At 40.7% G+C, this 22,465-nt stretch overlaps 1 protein-coding gene across 1 annotated transcript in view; it reads right to left on the reverse strand.

Moving 5' to 3' along the window:
- The window catches only part of FAM83B (family with sequence similarity 83 member B), a 97,520-nt gene that overhangs the window by 36,939 nt on the left and 38,116 nt on the right, over nucleotides 1-22,465 (reverse strand). Inside the window, exons 4-5 of the mRNA XM_027809146.2 lie at nucleotides 20,789-20,907; nucleotides 12,869-13,372 (exon numbers count right to left, since the gene is read on the reverse strand). Coding sequence (XP_027664947.2) covers nucleotides 12,869-13,312 — 444 coding nt within the window. The 5' untranslated portion in view covers nucleotides 13,313-13,372; nucleotides 20,789-20,907. The remainder of the gene's footprint in view (nucleotides 1-12,868; nucleotides 13,373-20,788; nucleotides 20,908-22,465) is intronic.

Consider the following 22,465-nt stretch of genomic DNA (forward strand, 5'->3'; position numbering starts at 1 on the left):
GTCAATGGAAGACAGTAATTTAAAAAAAAAAGTACTGTATTGTTTTTGTGTGTTACAATGCTTCCCATAATTCTGAAATTCTCTTCACTAGAGAAATAACTTAAAGCCTGGTCAAAGCAGTTTCTTGCACAATTTCCAAATTTCCAAACAGAAGAATACTTAGTGCAATTACCAGTAACATCTCCACTGTTAGGACGGCAATGCCCTTGACAGGCATTGACAAGGCTTTTGTACTTCTGTGCATTATCACGCATTTTTTTTCCTAAACTTTGTGACACATGTTCAGCCAAGACTGATCAAAGAATCTGCCCAAATTTGGTTTTACTGGGCAAGGAAAACCTGTGCTTAAACCTACGTCTATTTCTTTTTCCATGCATTATAGCATGGATCCCCATACAAACTCTATGAAAACAAGCAGCTTTGACCAAGTTCCATTTGGTTTTTTTAAAACTAGTACCTCTATGTGAACATCAGGGTGAACTGAAATGCAGCCAATAATGTTGTCCTTCCTTCTTTAAATCAAGACAGAGAGATATCTATATTTGGAATTAAAATACCAGAACTTTTTGTTACTCACTCAGTACAGTATTTCCACAACAGATAATGCTATATAACTGTGCTGCCGGAATACCGCAGTCAAGGTACTTCGCTGGAAATCCCCCAATATCTTTAAACACCTAGCTTTTTGTGTTCTTTTTAAAGTAATTAAATTCTATGGAAAAAAGTCTCTCAAAGATCATCTTCTAATGCCGATTTCAGATACACTACTCAGCTTTGTAACTTCAATGCCTGCTCTTACAATACTATTATTTGTTTTAGAAATTAAATATTTTCCCTTTTCTAAATATCTGTATTTCTGTTACATGTAGTCTAATACCTTGAAAATGGACAGCTAGGTTATGAACAGAGTAACACATTAAACTGAAATGCTTTCTTCTTCCACTTCATAGCTCAAGAAGGACTATGTTGTATAATTAAATGCAGCGAGTCACCTCCTCAGATAGTATAAGCAATGTCACTCCATAGGATTTAGCAGATTATGAAATTCTGATCCCCAGGATTTTTTGAAACACTGCTAACAAAGTTCAAATTAAGCATGTCTATCTGTGTACACACAATCTTGTATCAGCAGTGTCATAACTGTCCATGAAACTATTTCTCAAGGTGTTTTTTTATTTTTTTAAATTTAAGAATATGCAGCATTTAAAAAACAAAATACATAAACTATTTTGGACAGTACTACCATAATAACTAAATTCCAGATGTTCACTTCTTACTGTATTTTCTTCCTTTTTGTTTGCTTGCATGCCAGCATGCATGAAAAAGTGCACGTGTGCTTCTAATATGTATTTTGCAACCATTTCAAAAGCCTTAGAGTACAAATTGAGAAACTTCTCTATGGAATTTTCCCTGCCTGTATATGAGCTCAGTAGAGCACGTGTAATGTAGCAGAATATAATGAAGCCTCTATCCCCAGTACAAACTCTTAAGGTCTGCTAGGAGAGGACTCAGTTACTTTGGTTGAGGCCAGTTATACAAAGTTAGAGAAAAAAAATGTTCTTTGATAAGACATTCTATATTGGCAAAAACTATTCTTGTTCTTTATGCATCAACATGATAAATTAGTCTGGCTCTTGAATTTCTTTTTAAGGGACCAGCCTGCCTTCTATAACATTCATATGTGCATCCCTTCCTTTGGGTTAGACTTCTGTGGGACCTGGGCCTGCGCATGCATGATGGGATCAGTAAAGGAGAACTGAGTAGTGGAATAGCATCTGCAGAAGGGAAAGCCTTCCACTGGTTTCAATGCCTTGCTTGGGTTTCAGATATTCAGTTACTCAACACAGGTTTTATTTAGAATAAAAAAAAATTACTGTTGCATTCTGCTTGGACATATATTACTCTTGTTTTAGTTGTTCACAGTGGATGCAACCAACTGAAGATACATGCTCATTTTGTACTACAAGTGTTCTGTGGTGTGACTTAAGAGAGAAAGAAATCAGATTCTTAATGATACATGGTCATATCCCTAGGCATCAACCCTGCAAACACATATGCATGTTAAGTTAATGGAGCCTCTCGTGTACACAAATTAAAAGTATTTAAATCCTCTCAGGATTAGGGATCTAATTTTGTTTGAAGAAGAACAAGCGTATTCTTTGAGCAGGTATTATATTTTTCCCTCTCTGCCCTTTACTAAATACCTAAAAAATTCTTCTCAAGTTTTGTTGGATGTATTGTTAGACAAAATGAGATGAGAATCAATTGTGTATACAAGTCATTTTTGTAATTAAATAGCCTATTGTAATTTCTGATACACAAATGTTCTATCTCTAAACTGCATCCTTGCTGCCAAAAACTTCAGTTTATTGCAAAATAAAACAAAGGGTAAATATGAAAGTCCTATTCAGATAATATATCTCCCCTAATATTTAATCTATTAAACCAGGGGTCCTCAAACTACAGCCCGCAGGCCAGATACAGCCCCCAGGGACCTCAATCCAGCCCCCGGTATTTACAGACCCCCCCGCCGGGGGTTGGGAGGGGAAACCAAGCAGCCGCAGATGACTGCCTGCCACTTCATCCGCGTGCCAGCCCCCTGGTTAAAAAGTTTGAGGACCCCTGTATTAGACCTACAGTTGATAATAAATACCAGAAACCTGCCAATAAAACTGAGTGATTTGACTAGCAATTCAAAAGCATTGCTGTATTTCTAATATCATGACAGTGTTTTACTACTTCTTACTGGGAGACACAGAACAGGGAAAAGACTCAAATCCTCTGTACAAGCACTTGCTTCAGGTGTGCTGACTGGCATCCTCCAGGGCACCCAGGTTTCTTTATTGACCTAAGAGGGAGCTCGCATTCCCAGATGTCACACCTGGAACTTCATTCAGGGAAGATGCCAAAAGTACCTAGAGCAGGCATAAATGCTCACCTCTGGCTCAGGTGCACAATGAAAGAAGGGAGGGCTGTCCCAGGGGAAGAGCTGGAGTTGGGGGTGAAGTGGGGGGAAGGAAAGAAGATCTACCACTGAAATGTATAGGTTTCTAACCGTATGATTAGTATGGTTACTTCAGGGTGTGACAGCAGAATATGCCTGCAGAGGTGACTGCATATTACAGACATCATGCACAACTTTCGTGCCTTACTTCCATCCATCTGATACCGGTTCTCATGGAGTTACTTTTGATTGACACACGATAGCACAGAGCAGAGCCCAGACAAATCAAACATTGGTCCATCTGCATTTGCCTTAAACTGTTCCCTCCACATAACACTGTAAGACTTAGAGTAATCCAAAGCTGCCAGCATCCTCATCCTGGGTGCAGACTCCAGAGTGTTATGGTCCCTCAGGAGGTCTAAGCAGCATTTAGTTGCTGCACTGGTTCTAACAGGAAGCCTTCCAGCAACTGAAAGGACTAGTGAAGACCCCTGCTTCTCTGACATGCCTCCTTCCCAATTCCCAAGAACAGCATGTCTTTTTCTTCCTTTTCTTCCTCCAGAAAGCACTTGGAGCCCTGGCTTTGCAAGGCTCTGATGTTTACACAGAAGAGCTTCCTGGCCTCTCAATTGCTTCCTGCAAAGACACCGTTTAACTTCTCTGAACTTCAAGTCAAAGTACTGAGCCTTGGGACAGAAATCCTGATCACAGCACTTCAGATCTGGACTGCACTTCCATCATTAAATTTAACTTATGCATAAGAAATCAAATCATCTGACTAATCAGATTTCTGGCACAAGTGGCTTACTGTCATACAATATGCCCAGAATTCCTGAACAAAATAGATGATGATATTACTGCAATCATATAGTGCATCATAAAATCTATCATAAAATATGATATTACTTGTGATCATATACATAAATGTTATACATATATGTTAAAACATAAAATAAGGTTATAGCAAACAAATAAATAGAAGAATCAGTCATAATTCCCAGTTTCATCTCTATGCTTAGTTTTCTCATTTTAAAAGTACCTCCTCTGGGCAAAATAATACAGTTTTTGTTAAACTTTAAAGCAGCTTTTACAATTACATACTACTGTAAAAGCTGGATCTGTTGATGGTTGATATTTTTAGGCCAATCTTCATCAAACACAGGTTATCAAACAGATACTGTGCAGCCACATATACCTGCCTATTATTTAAAAGAAAACCACACCCCTGACAGTGACTTTTCAGGCAATTATTGCGTGCCTGTGCATTAGGCAGTGCCAAGAAATCATTAGAACAGCAAATAGCTTCAGATATTATTGTGCTCTGTCACGCTGGACAGAAACCTGCTTGCTTTGACAGGCGGTATTCCCCTGGCATTTGAGGGAAATCAGATTTGTGGGCTGACACTATAACTTCTGTTTGCTGCCTCGGATGTCTCTGATCAGGAGGTACAGCTCTCTACAGGTACAGAAGTGAATTCTGCACAGCTTAAAAAAGGCTGTCCCTTGGTGGACATTTCTTGGGAACGGTCCCACAGAAAATCAGCAGGCACTTGCTCTTCTTCTGGGCTAGTGATTTCATCTCATCCTCATTATTATTTCTGGCTCATTGAGCATCAAAAACCTGGCAGGAGAACACTAACTACAATACCTTCTGTGGGCTCATGCCACTCAGAATCACCTGAATTAGGAGGTGGTGTCTAGTGCTTTACCTAGTGCTTGAGCCATAAAGGCCGTTTATTGAGCTGAAGTGTAGCCTGCTTGGCAAAGAGTGCTTGCAGCTCCAGGAAACAGCATGAAAATAAGGCTGAGATGTTTTATCTGCCCTTTGAACTGGAGGCACACCCACCTGGCTACCTGAACACACAACCCTGTGCTACTGTTTGAGCCCAACTGCTAAGTGGATGAAGCAGATATCAAAGTTTTCTTTTCATCTCTAAGAGATATGGTGCATAAGTTCTCATATTTTCCTATCGCACAGCTTCATCTCTTACAGCAGGATCGCTGACAGAAGTGAGAAGGCCTGAGGAAATCTGGTGCTGCAGTTAGCAACCCCCCCTGGATAAAAGATGCACCGCAGACATTTTCTGAAGGCAGCTTCATGCCCACACACCTTGCTGGGGAGAGCAAGGGTCACCATAGACTCTGTTTTTGAGGAATCTGTTCTGGTTCCCTCATGTCTTACATCTTCTGGGCAGTCAGTGCAAGCACTCCAGACCAAGAGACAGAACTGGTTAAAATAATCTGCTCTTAACTAAGGTATGAGAACACCTTGTGTATGTCTCAAAGACACACCCTCTTTATCTGAAGATAAGAAAGGACTTATGCTTTTACAAATATTTTTGAAAAGTAAGCACTACAAAGCTACAGTTATATACCAATGCAAACTTTTTTTGAGAAGCACTGATGTTCCCCAGAAATTAGTTTTTATAACTATAACACTAAATGCATGCCTATAATTTTTTTACCAATTAAACCCACAAAGTCAGGAAAAAAAACCTTGTTATCTGGTCCCTAGCTGCTCTGAGTACTATCTGCTAATGTATAATACTCTCAGGCTGCTGGTTTATAACTGTATCTCTTTGCGAATTGTGATATAATTTGATGCCTTTGTGGCTTAGTATTCTCATCTATAAAACTGAACACACTACGGTCGTTTTCTTTGATGGCTAAGGATGAAGGAAATCAATAAATTCTGAATCTACTGTTTATACTGCGGTAGCGGTATGTCTGTACTGGCTGGCACCAATCAGGAAAACTAAGACACCGGTTAACTATATGATATACAGACACACAGCAAAACATTATGATGCTCACCATTTCAGAAAACAAACACAGAGGATATGGGAAAAGATGACAAACAAAGGCAAGGGAAGCAAAGATGGTAGTTTGGTTGCTTCCACTTCTATATTTACAATGTAAAAAGCACTACTGTAAATTCAACTGACTTACTGATCACTGGACTGTATACTGCAAAATTATTAACTTTGTTGATCAAGCAAGCCATAGCCAGATCTTGCAACTGTTTTTTTGAACAGCTCTGTTGAGGTGGGTCATTGTATGGGTGTCTGCAGATCCTACTATAGAGTAGCAATTTCAATGTCTGTTACACCCTGTTCCTGTTGCAATGTCCATTGCTTCTTTCCTCCCAAAGGACAATTATGGTAGGATTTTAAAGACTAAAAGCTCTCTGAGGTCTCAGGTATGCTGACAAAAAGCAGCATTTTTGAAAATGTGGAATTTAACTTTTATTGTACAAATAGCACCTCTCTATTAGAAAATTGTTGCAGACGTACTTTATCAACAAGGTAAAAGGAAAGGCACGGTTGCACTGGTATCAATGGCAAGGTCTGCACTTCTTTTAGAAGTAAATACTAAAATGTACTTTGACTTCTTTTACCACCTGCACTAGAATACTTGCAGTACTCCTTGGGAAAAATAACACAGCATTAAGCAAATTGTTCTGAAATAATTACAAGTGAAGTAGATACGTGTACTCTGACCTGATATATGAGGAAACTTAATACACATAACTTGGTGGCCTTCAATTCAGTCCCTCCAAAGAGCAGCATGGGAATTTCTGAACCTGCAGCTCTCCTTGGATTTTTGTTTTGATCCATGTCAGCAGTTTTCCACTTTCCATGTACCTTCTATCATACCGTATTACACAAATACTGCTGAGGTATTGCAGGCATCTGTATACCGAGATATTCTCATTTAAAATTCTACCATCACAGATAGTATAATATTTTAGTTTCCAAATTCTGATACATAACAAACAAATCTAAAGCTTAAAATCACCCAAAATGTGTCCCCCAACCCTCAAAACATCATTGGCTATGTTGGAAAGCTAGGAGAGATCAGAAGCTATGCTCAAACTGCAAGAGATGAGAAAAGGCCTATGGCAACACGAATGTGAAGTGGTTAAGCCTATAATTCTTCAAGGTGATTGATCCCTGACTGAAAAAAAATAGAAAAACCCAGCTCTCTTGAGGATAGGAATTCAGAAGAACAAAAATAGCACTTCAACATTTCAGGGTTTTTTGACAAGCAAGACAAGGAGAGGGATGAAACCCAACTACACTGGACAGGGCACTGAAAGAAGCATTCTGCCTCGGCAAAATTATTTTACATCAATTGTTTTGTATTTATATCATATTTTGACCCATAATTGCTTCAGTATATTGTAGTACAAAGTTATTGTTGAATATGAAAAAGAACATTTTAACCTACTGAATGTGAAAAAAGCATAAATTACTATTTAATAGCACTTTTGTTTTGACTGACAAAGATCTATGTCAACAAAAGAAAAGATTTTAATGAAAAAATATTGGTACAAAGCATATGTGTATGCTTACTTCTTACATATATGTGAATGAGATAGACGTTAATAAAAAATACAGCTGCCTGTGAGATCTGGCCTTTAATTTTTCCTACTTAATTTTTAAATCCATCACAGAGGTGTGGTATTTTGATAACACGATACCCATTGATGGTGGTCCTCTCTGTCTGCATTATAAGTGCACTGCTGTGTCTGCTCTGGGACTACCCTTACATGTAGGGAGTGGGAGGGCAGAGGGAGAAGGGGACAGGCAAGTAAAATTGTGTAAAGAACCCAATAGCAAATCCAAGCAGAAAAAATACCTGAAATAATTACTTGTTGTGAGCAGATGGCAAAAAGACCTGTCCTCTTCCAATGCATGGCACATGCCCTGGGTGATTAGAAAAGCTGGGACATGACCTCACTCTCTCTAATAAATCTATCAAAAGCTAAAAATCACATTTCACCTCAAAAACATATGCATGGCTGCCATGCTGGTTTTCAGCTAACAGGAAGTCATTTAACAGAAGGTGAGTGGAAATGACTGATGAATGCAGCACCCTTCAGCATAGCAGCTGAACCAAAAACACCTGCTGAAAACCTTGGGGGGTAGAATATTTTGGCAGGGAAAATGTTGCCTATATGTCTTCAGCTGGGAACTGAGTCTTTCTGTTTCACTCTAAGCTTGAAAAAGATATCCACTGTTTATCACTCTACAGATAATATAGAAAACTTTTGAGTGGGATGATTATTGCACTGATCTATTCTTTCTCCCTGAATTCAGCAGACTGTTCTAGCTTTTACAAACAAAAAAATGCAGCCCCTTTCTCTCATCTGCTTGGACTGCTGCAATTAATGAGCTAAGACAAGCATTGCCACAAGCAGGATTCATTACCATTATTCCAGTCTGTATTCAAATCATATTTAAAACAGTTGGCAAAGAGCATTGTTGAGAGAGTAAAAAAAGATTGCTCAACACACCCATATTCTACAAGTTTCTTTCTGTACAGAAACATCACTCTTCAAATAGGCATGTAAAGAATTTGATCTTCCTTCACACTAGACTGCAGCCAGAGCCAGTTTTATTATTATTATTATTATTATTATTATTATTATTGTATTATACACACAACCAAAGGAGATCAATAGTGAATAATCATTTTTTCTGTAATACATAACCTCTCACTCTTGCCTGAAGGAAAAAAAAAAAAAAAAGAAAAAAAAAAAGAAAAAAGATCAATCCAAACTACAAGAAAATGTTTTCATTTTCACACGACTGTAAAATGAGTCAATGTTTGTTTTTGTTTATTTGACTGGGTCCACTGCTCTGGAAGACAACAGAGGCATCAGATTTTGTACATAACTCCCTCACAAGAACTCAAAGAAAGTCCTTTTTGAATTACTAAGGGCCTACCTACAGTAGGTCCAGCAAGACTTAATAACAAGTTACACTCATTTACAGTGCAACTTAATTCTTTCCCAAGGGTCCAAGTTTTGCAACCCTTTCTCACATTACAAAGCTCAGTCATGAGTAATTCAGCAAAAGCAACTGCCCTTTTTGAGTTTCTGAAATGATACACTAATCATCTAAATTTTTATTTAAGCTTCTAAACAATTAACTTTTTTAAAAGTCTTACAACTATCACTGATTTTATGAACCCAGGCTTAAGACTACTAGTCTATTTGAATAAAATAAAATCAGGGAAAAGTACTGCATATTTACTGAATAGCGTGCAACTTCATACATTCCATCAGGAATCCCAAAAGTATGTCAGGGAATTCTTTCAGTTTTCTGGCTTGTGCTAGAAACCAGCAAACCTTGGGTTGTCTAAACAACATGGTTCTTTAAAAAACAGGTTTGAGTTCTCTCCAGGAAGAGCTGATCCTTATTTGGGTATCAATCTAAAAGACTCAGAGCTATGCATTCTCTCTAAAACTGTGTAGGAATGCCTCAGTGGTGGAGAGAGGAATCTAGTTAATGAAGGAAGAGAAAAACACATTGCCAGAAGGACCCTTTGGTGCTTTGTCCTGTCCTTTCCCTGTTGTCTCACCATGCCTGAAAAGATAGTACAAGCTGTTTCTTGCACACATGTGCAAGTCTCATAACTGAGAGTTTTGAGGCAACTCTTATGAAAAGTCATACAGGGAGAGGACACTTCATTACCAAAGTCTCTGTGTTGCTTTATAGTAAGAGAAGGAAGTCTCACGTTAACATGACACAGATGAGTAATCATCTTGATACCATTTCCCAGATGAATAATCTCAGCAAAAACTGCTAAACATTATCAGTTGCAGTTCAGACAACCCAGCCAGGATGAGTCAGGCTGTAGGAGCACCTCAAGCTTCAGAGAAGCCGGAAACTACCAATGATTAAAGGTAGAAACCTCCAAAACACACAAGAAATAAGGCTACTGGCTTATTTGCAAAAGTCTGTCCATCATTAAGGTCAGACAGACCTTGCAGTGCTTTTTCCCCACGTGGTTATATCAGCATCTGAAAAAGACGCGTGTCTCCCCAGTTGACACCATCATGCCAAACAGACAGGTTATGCTGACAGAGGAGGGTGGTTGCCAAGCTGTATCATTTGGAGATGAGGTCTAGTTACACCAACAGAAAACCCATTTTGTTGACATGTTAGGTTTGACCTAAGGCACTCCGCTAACGTCACACCTATGCCACTGAAGTCCTGTTGTATAGACTGCAGCGTAATGCCATCCTATGTACAATATGGTTCCCCTGCTGTAATATAAGTTCAGAAACATATATCACAAGCATGGATTCATCTCTTTAAAATGATTAGCTCGTTTTTCTAGTATTTAACAATATTGATCCTTTTCTGTAAGAAAAGCTCCATTATTACATTGCCTGTACCTACCATAAAGGTGATGTGTGCATAATTTTTACGCAGATTATGCATTTAAGAAACATTTAAGTGACAAGATTTTCTTATTACACTTTTTCATAGTCACTGGTTTTAGTCTAGTGTAGCATAGCCTTACAAATTATTTTCTTCTTTAGTCAGGAAAATCACTGTCAGCAAGCAAGTTGCTTAATGTTGTTTACAACAGGTTTTCTTAAGGTCAAAATTAACATATGTAATAATCATTTCAAGGAGTGACACTGTGATGCATCAAGCATGAAAGAGGTCAAGAGTAAGTCCACTAATAATGTCATCTAACCCTTATATATCTCCAAGTATTCAAAAGAATCTAGGTTTTAAGTGGCTGTCTCCTTCATGAATTTTTGGGCTAGAATATACATATAAATATATATCGAACGGGTTCCTTCATGGTGTGAATCAGTGCAGAAACATTCTCTGCCTTGCCCTTGTAGGAGCTGGTTTCCTACTGCTCTGAGTGTTCAGGTAGCCCAGGGAAATCAGTGCCTGAACTCAGGCACTTGGGTTTGGTGCTTAAAGCTAGGTGGTATGAATACACCCGCCTCCAACAGTCTGTATATTTTCCCAGAGAAGTTTGCTGTAATTCCCACAGATTTTGCTCAGAGCTGTAATGGTTTAATGTGATTTGCTGAAGAACTTCTTTATTCTTTACAGGTTTCTGTTTTTCATGTGTAGCCTTTTCTTACTTTGAATATTCTCATAAGGCTACAATTTCCACTACTACATAACAAAGAAACCTGCTTAATATAATTGTATTTTTATAAGTGGCTTAGCAGACGTAGATTAGACTGTTTACAAAGTGTTTGCCTGCTGTATGTTTTAAAAACCTTACTTTACCTTATTTAGAAATCCTTCAAACTTTTCTATGCATCTGCAGACAGAAGAGGCTGAACAACACTGTGTCTTCTAGATTTAATTGCTGCTTCCTGAAGTGACCAACCCATATCACTGTATCAAAAGTGCTACAGTTGTTGCTGTTGAGGTTGTGCTGATCAACTAAACAAACCTTTCAGCTGTCAGATTTGACAATGACACATACGTAACATCCTCTTTATAAAGTGGAAACACCACAAGCACATCAGAGAGCCAATATACTATGCACTCAACCTTTTCCCAAAGGAGGCTAAGAATCATACCTAATTTTGCTCCATAGCGGTATTCAAAGGCTTAAAATGGCATTTTACAAGGTAGCACCACCAGCTGAGAGAGCCACTGGAAAGGGACTGGATCACTTGCAACCAGCCAGCTAGGCACAAAAAGCATGGCAACTAATGGAAAACAGACTTTCTTTACAGCATTTCAAGACCCTGTAGGAAAATTGAATTAGTTTTCACAATAAAGTTATCTATGCTTTTGTGGCTTCCCTTAGAGTGGATACATTGGCAGCTCAGGAGGTGCTGTTGAAAAAGATCACAGCATATCTTGGGCTAGTCACAGTCAAGACTCACTATAAACAAAAGCAAAAAACACCAAATTTTGTTCTGAAAGGCACAGCAAGGAAAAGAAGTAATTAATTCTCCTCTTCTTTGAGTGTACAGTCATTCTAGACTGTAAACTGCAGGATAAAAGGCCTAGTGATAACTCTATTATGGAAACAAATTATATGCTTTATCTAAATAGAGGAGAGACATTGTAAAAAGACATTGTCCTTCCCTTCCCTGCCCTTTCCAGTCCATTTCTATTGCGCATGTTTACATGCACGTTTCAGCCACTGAAGTGTTTATGGATGCGCTGGAGCTAGAGCCCTATCCTACCTATTTAAAGCCCATAAAGTCACACAGAACCCAATTTTTTTCACAGGGAAGACAGGAGAACATGATGTACTTGCTAGGAATACTTCTGAAATCTTGTCAAATCTGCTTAAAAAGATAATGTCGCCCAGGGTTGAACAGAGCTGTATGCTAATACATTTTATGGTGTTGGTTTTTTTTTTTTAATATTGGCACTGGAAAGCAAAAAGTGGTTTGTACACACAGCACCCTGTCACTGAGGTGTAAGCCAGGTGTGCCTTAGGAAACAAGATGCAAGTACCCTTAAGTGGAAACAAGTGCATTTGGAGAAGTGTCCCTATTTCTTATAATTAGTCATTAGTCTGAAATGAAGGTAAGGTACCCACGTAAAATCTGTTTCCTTGTTGCCAAAACCTTTTTTTTGTTTGGTTTTTTTTTGTTTCTTCTGAGCTCTCTTTAATACTTTCTGACTAATTTCTGCAAGGACAGTTGGCATGCAAAATCACAAAACCAGAGACTCTCAAAGTACATGAGTCAGGCATACACCAAGGTGTTATTTTCTTGTAACAGCAGGGTACTGTTCCAAACCAATGCATGTTCCCACTGACAGAAGAGAAACCTTAGGATATATCCTGAAGTTAGATAGAATTGTATCACTTGAGGTATACTCAGCTGAGGTCAAACAAAAGGTGTGCTGTTTATCTACAAATTCCCCATGGACTGGTCAGCATTACAGAAAAATGTTAATTATGCTTCATTAATCCCTCCAATTAATCCCTGACCCCTTGTAAATAAGGTTAGTAACATTGGTGCATGTGATACCAAGGGACTGATCTCAGTCTGGGAAAAGCTTTTCATTTCAACTGTTAGCAGCCAGATCATTTTTTACTGCCAGAAATAATAAAAAAATCTCTAGTAAAACAGCAACTAGATTATTATGGCCACATGGTTTTTTCAACAATATTTTTCATGTTTACCTTTCTTGCATCTCGTATCATCTTCCGAATGGTTTCCTTTATGGTGTAAGGCTGTGCTCGTGGTGGATGAAAAAGCAGATCAATATTCGTGCCACCAGAAATTCCAGGCATCAGGTAGGGCCAACCTAAGTCAAGATTTGGAGCTTCCACATCTGATTCAATGGGCCAGTAGGTTCCCGAGGAAGAGGTGTCATCAATGGCATGGTTAGAGGAATAAATTGTGTTTTGGGGAAGTTTCTGAACATTGTTCAAAATATAATCAATTTCCTCATCTGCTAGAAACTCTGAGCATCTCTCTTTGGAAAGAAATTCTTTGTAGGACTCTAAACCTCCTTCAATCAGAGCATCAATAGCTACTCGGTACCATTCTTTGTAATGAGGTTCAATATAGTTGTCTGATCTGCATTCATCATGTAAGGATGATAGCAAAGATGACGTTTCCATTTTCACAGATATTTTGTATAAAGTCTCTTAAATTTCCATTCATGAGCTGATGAAATGTATCTGTAAAGAGAGAAAAGTAAGAAAACAATCAGAATATTTGTAGAGATGCACATGCACACAGATATTATTCAAAATACTTCTCTGGTAATGTTGCTTTACGTTTTTCTAACACCTTCCAAGAATTTAAAAATGTTTTGAAAAGGCTCAGGGATTAATATTGCGAAATGAATATTAAAGAGGTAGATAAAGAGCTGCTTCTACACAAGGCAAAACTAAACACATAATTAAGTGATTTGATGAAGTTCTCATATTAAAAGCTACAGCAGAGCTCACAAAATAGTGAAGATCTGCACCAGTAACACCAATACATACCTGACACATATTCCAATATGCTACTGTAGGTTGTGTTTCAAAACTCTCTTCATAACAACTGACAGAGTAGTGTTCAGAGAAACACTGCAGAAAGCAATTGTGTTTTCTACTTCTTGATTCATTACTCTTTCTCTGTAATGCATTTCTTTTCTCTGGCTTCTTTGAAACCACAGTCTTTCAGGTCCTTCTCCTTATCTATCTGTTCTCCCATGCTGATCTAATCCATTTGTTGCTCCCAAGCAGGACCAGCCTACCTCATTTCAGTGAGTTATGAGGAACTCCAGAAAGATTTATCCTCCCACATCTGGGATCAAACTCTGAATCAGCAATCTGATGTCTAGTTTCCACCCTACTCATTCCTTCTGCCAAAAGGAGCGGCTGCTTTAATCTTAGCTTTTTTTTTTTTTTTTTACCTCCAAAACATTAATAATAAGTTGTTTACTGCTGAAGATTTATAAATTCATTCTTACCATCTTTTTATTTCATTTAACAAGGGCTGAGAAGAATGGTTCCTGCTGTGACAATCTGGGATTTAAGACAGAGAGAGGACAAATGGCCAGCATTTCTTCCTTTATGTTAGTGCAACCCTACAGGACGCCAGCAACTCCACTGTTTGCCTAAAACCTAAACTGCAGTGAACGTCTGCACTGGGCAGGTAAGCCACACACAGAAAAAAAAAAAAAAAAAAAAAAAAAAAAAGTGGTGGGGGTGGGGGGATTGTCATGAGAGTGGCATGACCATGGCTATGTAAAATAGATGATACATGGTAGCACTGTTTCATGTGTTTCAGGCTAAGGCACGAAGCTTAAGAGAAAGACAGCGCAAGTAAGAATATCCAGCAAAGGCAGAATAGTTAACAAAATAGTTACAAAAAGCATATACAAAGTATAGCTTGAAAGTTTACACTTGGCTTCCCTACAAGCCTCATTAATAGCACACCGGTATAATAGCAAGGAATAGTCGTATAAAGTTCTAATTTCATATACTGGCATATAAATGCAACATAATTCTCTCTTCACATCAAGACCTTTCAAATATTTTTGCAAACAGTTCATCTGCTTTCCACTGTCTGTTAGGAACAGTTTAAATGTTCTTGAAAGGAAACATAAATTAGCTACATTAACCTAAAGGAATGAAACCCAAAATCTCTATACATCAATGATACTCCAAAATCCAACTAAATGTTCAATCAAACCAAGATTTCTGAGGAACTTGGGAACTCTGAGGTTAAAAAAAAAAACAAACAGGAAAGAAAAATCCAGATCTGAGGCTGGCATCAGCATGTCATATGAAATAATTCCATTTGAATCCTGTCTCTCAGCCAAGTAGCAGGGTAGATCTTCCCAGATAGGATTGCTTTCGAGCCTGGGGGAAAGGAGTGTTTCTGGCTGCTTCCAGAGTAGCTCTTTGTGGTGAACTGGAAAGCAACAAGCGAAAGGGATCCAACTGCTCTCCCCTGATCGAAAATTAAATGTATTCCCGTGACAGATATTCAGGGCTTCATTCTGCACTGCTCTCACAGGTAGAAATAAAATCTTATAAACCAGGAGGGATAGCATTACACTTTGCCCAGATGCAGATACAGCCTGTGGCATAAGGCGATGGAGAGCCGAGCATGCAGTAAAGACAAGACAGACCAATTCAAAGGTCAAACTCTTACAATGTTGTAAAATTAAAACATTCCCATCAGTGTCGCATGGAAGGAAATCATCTGGAAGAGATTCTCAAGACATTTTAGATGAAGAATGAAAAACTACTGAGAGTTCCAAATGCAGAGTCACTCAGCTGAGCTGTTCTGAAGAGTCTGAACACGCATACAGGCGACTTGACCGAGAATCTAACATTCCCCTCTTGTAGGGCCCTCCAGGACAAGTAACTAAACAGTGTGGTAAAACAGTCAGCCTTATTATGACATTTAAGACTAAATCTGATTTTACAAAGGCAAGTGAAAGATATCTCTGAATTTCTTACTACTTTGGAATGGATATACTTCTAAAATAGGTATTTTGCCACTGATTGCATATATGGTTGAGAAAGACCTAAGTGTTTATTTCAAAAGCTGCTACTTCTCACTCTTTCCTTTGAAAATAATATAAGGGAACAGAACTATACTTAATATGTAGTGTTGTGTAATATAAAATATTGAATGTTATGAACAAATAAAAGGCAAAAAATGATTGCATGTGTGTGCTGGCTCACATGCATTTTTGTTTGGTTTGGTTCTTTTGATTTGTTTTTTTGTAATAGTATAGTACATTGTTTGACTTTTCATTGAAAACAATGTCAATGCAATAACTCATGCTTAGACTTATGCTGAAAGCAGGGTATAAATATACTGTAATCTCAGAAAGGTGAGAGTTTTAGTGCAGTTTCTTACAAATAAGAATACTTATTTTACAGTGAACATCTTTGCTGTTGATCTTTGCTTTGCAAGTGCTGTTTATAAAAGAAGCTTAAAGCACTGCAGATTTATTTAAGAAAGTAAATGTAAAATCTGTCAGCATGGAAATAAATCACAGAACAGAGGAGACAAATGAAAAAAATTCTAATTCTGGTTTTTGGTATTATAAACATCAGCATGTGATACGTTCACAAGAAGAAACAAAAGAAAACACCCAAATTAAAACAATGGCTTCAGGTGTATTTGACTAAAGCTCTAGATGTCTTGACACGGGTACTTTCTGACTTAGAAGGTTAGAGCTGTTTTGTAGGAAATGCACCTATGAAACCGATATAAATTTGGATAGAGAAGCAGAGGTTTAGACAAAATTCTGAAACAAAATTTCAGGCGCCTTCTTTACCCGTGTATAATGATTTCTGCATAATCAGCTTGATTCATCAAAGATCCTCTTCAGGACAGCAATTCTATTAGCAAGGTTGCGCAGAATGAGGCCCATCTCTGCAGGCTTCCAGAGCTTTATCAGACTTCACGCACATGATCACAAATTTTACCAGCACCAGAAAAGCTGTTACTCATCCTCTAAGAAACAACCTTGGCTAAACCTGAATCTTTTGCTGAAGAACACAAATTCTGAATCCTGCAGTGATGTGATCATCTTGTCCTATTAACAACATGCTCAAACTTTTCCAGTGTCATTATCAGGAACCCAGCAGGAAGACCACTTTTTCTTTGAAAGAGAAGTAAATGTGCCTTTTCGCAGAAAGATACAGAGAGGTATCCCAGCTTCCACAAAAGCAGCTGATGACAAATGCCCACTGAAGAAAATGATGCAACATATTGCAGTGGTTCCAGAAGCACAGTCCTCCAGGCTAGAGCTAAAGAGAAGCAACTTCCCCGCCTTACTAATATTCTCAGGATTTGAAAAATTTCCTATTCAGCAGCTTCGGGGAGCAGCCTTAACCTCAGGCTCGTACAGCCGGTCCTTGGCAAAGCCCTGGCCATGGTGCTCTCCTGGGGATGTCCTTATCTCTTTTCCGACTGAAATGTGATTGCTTTGACGAGCCTCTGCATAAAGTTTCGACCTTGTCACCTGGGTTAAAGGAAATTTAAACCACGGGAAGTTCTTGTTGCAGGCCCCTCTCTCAGGTACGGTTTATGGGGCACCCACCTGAGCAACCCCGACCTGCAGCTGCACTGCGGGGCCTCGGCACCGCTCGGGGGCCGGTGTGACAGAATACACAGGCGTTTCTCGACAGCTGCTTTTCACCAACCTTTGTATTAGGGAATTGTATCAAGAATAAATAATAATTACCTACATTAATCTGTGACAGGCAATTACTTCATTATTAACGAAATTACAGTATTTTCCGTGGATGCAAAGGGCATGAAATCCGAGCGAAAAGCTACACCGCAAGCGTTCCTGCTTCTTTCTCTCGCCTTTTTTTCCCTGCTTCTAAACCAGAAAGTTAAACTTCCCAGGCAAAACGGCGGCCACCCCCCACCCCCCGCTGGCACCGCCACGTGCTCGAACACGCCTCAGCCTTGAGGACACCGCGCCAGTGTCACGCCCGGCCTCGGCGGGACCCCGGCGGGAGGCGGGGGGGGGGGGGGGGGGGGGGGGCTGCGCGCGGCCCCGCGAGGGAGCGCGTCCCCGCCGCCCGCCCGCCCCGCCCGGCCCTTCTCCCGCCGCCGCCGCCCCCCAGCCGCTCGGCGCCGGCTCCCCTCGCCGCGCCGCCGCCGCCGCGTCGCGATCCCCGCGGCCCCGTGCCGTACGCCCCGCGGCGCCGAGCGGCCCTTGGCGGGGCGGGGGGCGGCCGCCCCACCCGCCCGTCCGCAGCGCGGGGTCGGCGGGCGCGCAGCCTGCCCCCGCCCCGCCCCGCCCCGCCCCGTCCCGTGGGGGGGGGGGGCAGCAGGGGTCCCACTCACCGCGCCGGTGCCCCGCGCTGGGGTCTCGCCTCCGGAGCGGCGGGGCGGCTCGACCCAGCTGCTGCGATCGCGGCGGCGGCGAGTCAAGGCGGCGCAGGGCTCATCGCAGGTACTTCCCGTCGCGCTCGGGCGCGGTGGGTGTGGAAACCAGTTACAACATGTCAGGACGGTGTCGCACCAAACCCGCCGCCGCCGCGGGAGCGGGGCAAGGGCTTGTCTGAACTGGGGAAGCCCGGCCCTCGCGCGGAGCGAAGGGCAGCGCCTTCCCAGGGGCGCGGCGGGGCCCCCCGCCCCACCCCAGCCCACCCCATCCCTCCCCACCCCAGCGCAGCCCGGCCCTGCCCTGGGCAGCCGCGGGCGCCCGCGGGGCAGGGGCCGGCCCCAGCCGCGCACATGGGCAGCCCGCGGGGGGGCCTGGCCGCGGGCCGTCCGTGTGCGTGGGAGAGAGAGCTCAGAGCAAACCGTGGCTTGAAGAAAACATAAACCCGTCAGCCTTGAGTCACAGTTTTTCAGGTTAAGTCCGGGGAGCAAGCCGCGACGAGGGAGTGATACCCGTGTGGGACCTTTCAACTCGGTGCTGTGGACGAGCCCCCTTTCAACCGCTCAGTTGCTTTAAAATTCTCTTCTTTTGCTCGTGATGTCTCAGGTCAGGGAAACGGACCTGAAGGCAGAGCTCCCCACCCTGCAGCCAGCGCCAGCCTCCTCGGCCACGCCAGCGTGGCAGCCCCACTCTGGGGGACGTTTGGGAGCCCTCACTGAAAGGCTCTTCCCAGCCACGGTCATCTTTTCAGTAGGATCATGCGACTGCCCACAGATCAGGTCGTCACGCGTCCGTAACTTTAGCACACCGAGACTTAAGCACACCAAGTTTTCTTTGTCATTTGAAATTAACAGCGATAGATAGAAAACTTTGTATAGGCTTTGTCCATACCATACCCTGTGGTGCACAACTGCAGGCAGCTCTTTCATGAGCCATTTAAGACAATGCAGCGTAACCCTGACAATTATGCTTTATCAGCAATAATTCATCCAGTCTGGCTTTAAGCACAAACTTTTTTTTCTAACCTCTACTGCCCAAGAGTAGGTGCAGGGTATATCCTATTTCTGAAGCTAAGCATGGTTTTACTGAGACTTTTTGATGATGGTTCCCTGAGGGGGGGGGGAAGTAAAAATATGCAATATCTATACAACAATATAAGTATATAAATGTCTAAGTCTGGTGGCCAACACGCAGTGACTTTTTCTGTACAGTTCATTTAGGTAATGGAATGCGCAAGAGGAAATAGCTGGTGTCAATATGCTCATGGACTACCCTTTACAGACATAGGTTCACCTGGGTTAAATAATTAGACTTTTCTCACACCCGAAAAAGAATTTCCCTGGTTTTGATGAAACATAAAGGAGAAAAGCTGCTGTAAAAACAAACAAACTTTTAAAATGTACTTAGTACTTTATAGTTAGTTAGTGTGCAACACTTTTTATCCCATGAAAATGTGCGGTCAGGAAGGAGAATGTTTCTGTGGAAACTTGTCTGTTAAAGAGGTGGGGCCCTGTAAATTTTTTAAAGCAGTTCTATTTTCTAAAATTATTTTTGAAAGGGTAGGAGGTAGAGAGATGATCATAAAAGCACTTTTGACCTTGACTGAATTGGTTGGACTTTTATTACATAAAATTTGCAAGTATTACTGGGCCTTTCCTCTAGAGAAGTCAGTGGTTGAGTACTGGCTTAGCATAAACAAAAAGCTGTAATGAGACCGGTAATAGCTTCCTAAATAAGGAAAGCTACATGAAAAAAGTACCTAAGTTTTTTTGCTACATGAGTGTCTGTACAAGAAGAGGGTTTTTTTCTGTGTCTTTACAGTGTCCAGCTCAGTGGGAAACTGATCTAATATTGGCATCTTAAGCAACACACACATATATATGCAATACAAATGAACAATACAATATAAACCAGCAACAATAATATCAGTAATTTGTTGCTGTTGTTACTACGGAGAGCACTGCGCTCTCTAAATAGCCAGTACACCATGCCAATTTTAAAATTAATGGGTAAACAGAATGATGAGAGGAGGTGAAGAAAACTTAAACACATCTTCTTAAATACCGTGAATTGAATACCTTGCACAGAAGACAGAAAATGGGGATGGCAAATGCTGTTGGAGAGTCTTCCACACATTTGGGGGCTGCCCAAGTTTGTTAACTGAAGCCCTAAAGTAGCTATACTACTAGACAAGACATTTCATAAGACCTAGCTTGGATAGCATGTTTCAGAAACCAGCTATCCACAGTCAACTGTCAAAATAAAGAACTTTTGTACTCTGCGGGTAGTAAGCTTCTGGGTCTTACAGCCATGGGAGGCAGTGGAAGCAGACAGTATGAGCAAGCTCAATAAGTGGTACGAGAAATTCTTAAACAATAGGTATAAAACTGGATTCTAATAGGTTGAGGTGGGGATATGCCCTTCAGCATCCTTACTCCTAGAGTTACGGAGCTGTAGCAGTTTGAGGGGAGTGGACTGCAGAAACTGGCCAGGCTTTCACTTGCCTAAATAGCTTTTCCTTTTGCCATTGGAAACATAACATTGAGCAAGAGCAGTTGAAGCATCTTATTGATTAGAATTGTTTTACTGGAATCCCACTGCTTCATGAAGCCTCAAAACTACAGAAAAAGTTCTTATTGTAGACATAGCTTGTTCATGGGAAAAGAATCAACTACGTAAGTCTGATACCACCATTCTGAGAATGTGATCAGAAGGTACACTGTTTGTCTTAAGTGACCTGTGTACTCAGATGATGGTGGTGATGGTTGATCATCTCTGTAACTTCCATCAGTTTCCAGTTGTCGCTTCTGAGACTTTTTTTTGGTATTCAAAGATGATCTTGCCATGCGGGTCTAGCTGAATGCAAGCAGAAGATAAAAGATTGTTATCACATATACAATGACACCAGTCCATAAGTTTATGATATGAGTAGTTATTAAGGATAAATATTTATATGAACAATACTTATATTCCTACTGCATGTTTACTAAGATTTAATTTAGATTTGCTAAAGGGGGTATTGATTTGGAAGCAGTGAATGTTTATACAATTCATGACATCTATGAGCTGAGTTTTATTAGATTTTAAACAGATGAAGAAAGAGTACAGTCCTGAAGATTCATACTACTCGTGAATCAAAGGCCATCTCATCTAAAGCATAAGTGCAGAGGCTTCACACACTAATCTTAAAATTAGAAGATATGTGCTATTACAGGTATGGATATAAAAGGAGCTGCACTGCACAAAGCCTGATCGGTACTGATACAACACACACACACACACACACACACACACCCTACACACACACACACACACCCCTTTCATACAGTAGCAGAGAGAAAAATGACACAGAAAGGACAAATTAATATGGGAGAGCAGGTGTCCTACTCTCAGTACATGCTTTTTTCAACTTAAATAATCATAACCTACTCTATTTGGTATCATATTCTCAAATCAGGGACACATTAATTTGGTCATAGTGATGTAATGGAAATACTTGGCAATGTCCAAACACTGATAGTTTACCAGTTACCCCCACAGCTGCTATCAAGTAATGGCCATTAGTTGAAATACAAAGAATTAAGATTTTTTACTGAGAGGGTGTTCCTAACCGATATATGGTGGCCTGGGTATATATTCCATATACTATATGGTAGATTTTTATCCAAGGTCAGGTCCTGTGTCAAAGCTTTGTGCAAACCTACTGAAATGACTTCAGGAAGTTCAATTGTGAAGAGAATCTGGAGGTTTCCTCCAAGGAACTTATGGTAAGAGCAGAATAAAATTATGCAAAACACCTTATTTTTGAGACACAAGTAAATACATAAAAATCCACCAGTCTTTATTTTCTGCCCTCAATATATATAGCTGAGAGATAGGGTAAAAGAGCAGGGTGAGAGAAATTATCAGAGGTGAAGAACAGCTGCCATATGACGAAGAACCATGCAGACTGGGACTCTTCAGGTTGGTTATGGAATCGGTGCCTGAGGTTTCCTGATGTGGTTTGTCACATCATGTGTAGCTCTGCTGTAAAACAGGGCTGACTACAGAGAAGGAAGCTCCTCTGAGGTCTGCTGTAATATGAAGACACCACCTCTGGCTCAGGAAGGTCTGAAATAGGAAGTTCCAAACTGGCAGAGGATGGCAAAGTATTCTTCATTCTTCTGCTTCATTCCTCTCCTTTTCCTCTTTGCCACATGTCTACATGCACTGTTAGTCACCGAAGGGCAGATATAGGGCCACGGAGACCTTTGCTCTGACTTCATACAGCTGTTCTTCTATTCCTTACAAGCATGCTAAGGGCAATGTGTAAAAAAGGGGGAGGAGTGCAGTTTCCGTACTTCAGATTAACTTCTTTCTCTGTGGGTCAGAGAGGTGGCTCCCCTTGATCTTCTTGCAGGCTTCTAGACCTCTC

This window comes from Falco cherrug, chromosome 6 (assembly GCF_023634085.1).
Source record: "Falco cherrug isolate bFalChe1 chromosome 6, bFalChe1.pri, whole genome shotgun sequence".
Taxonomy (NCBI): Eukaryota; Metazoa; Chordata; class Aves; order Falconiformes; family Falconidae; genus Falco; species Falco cherrug.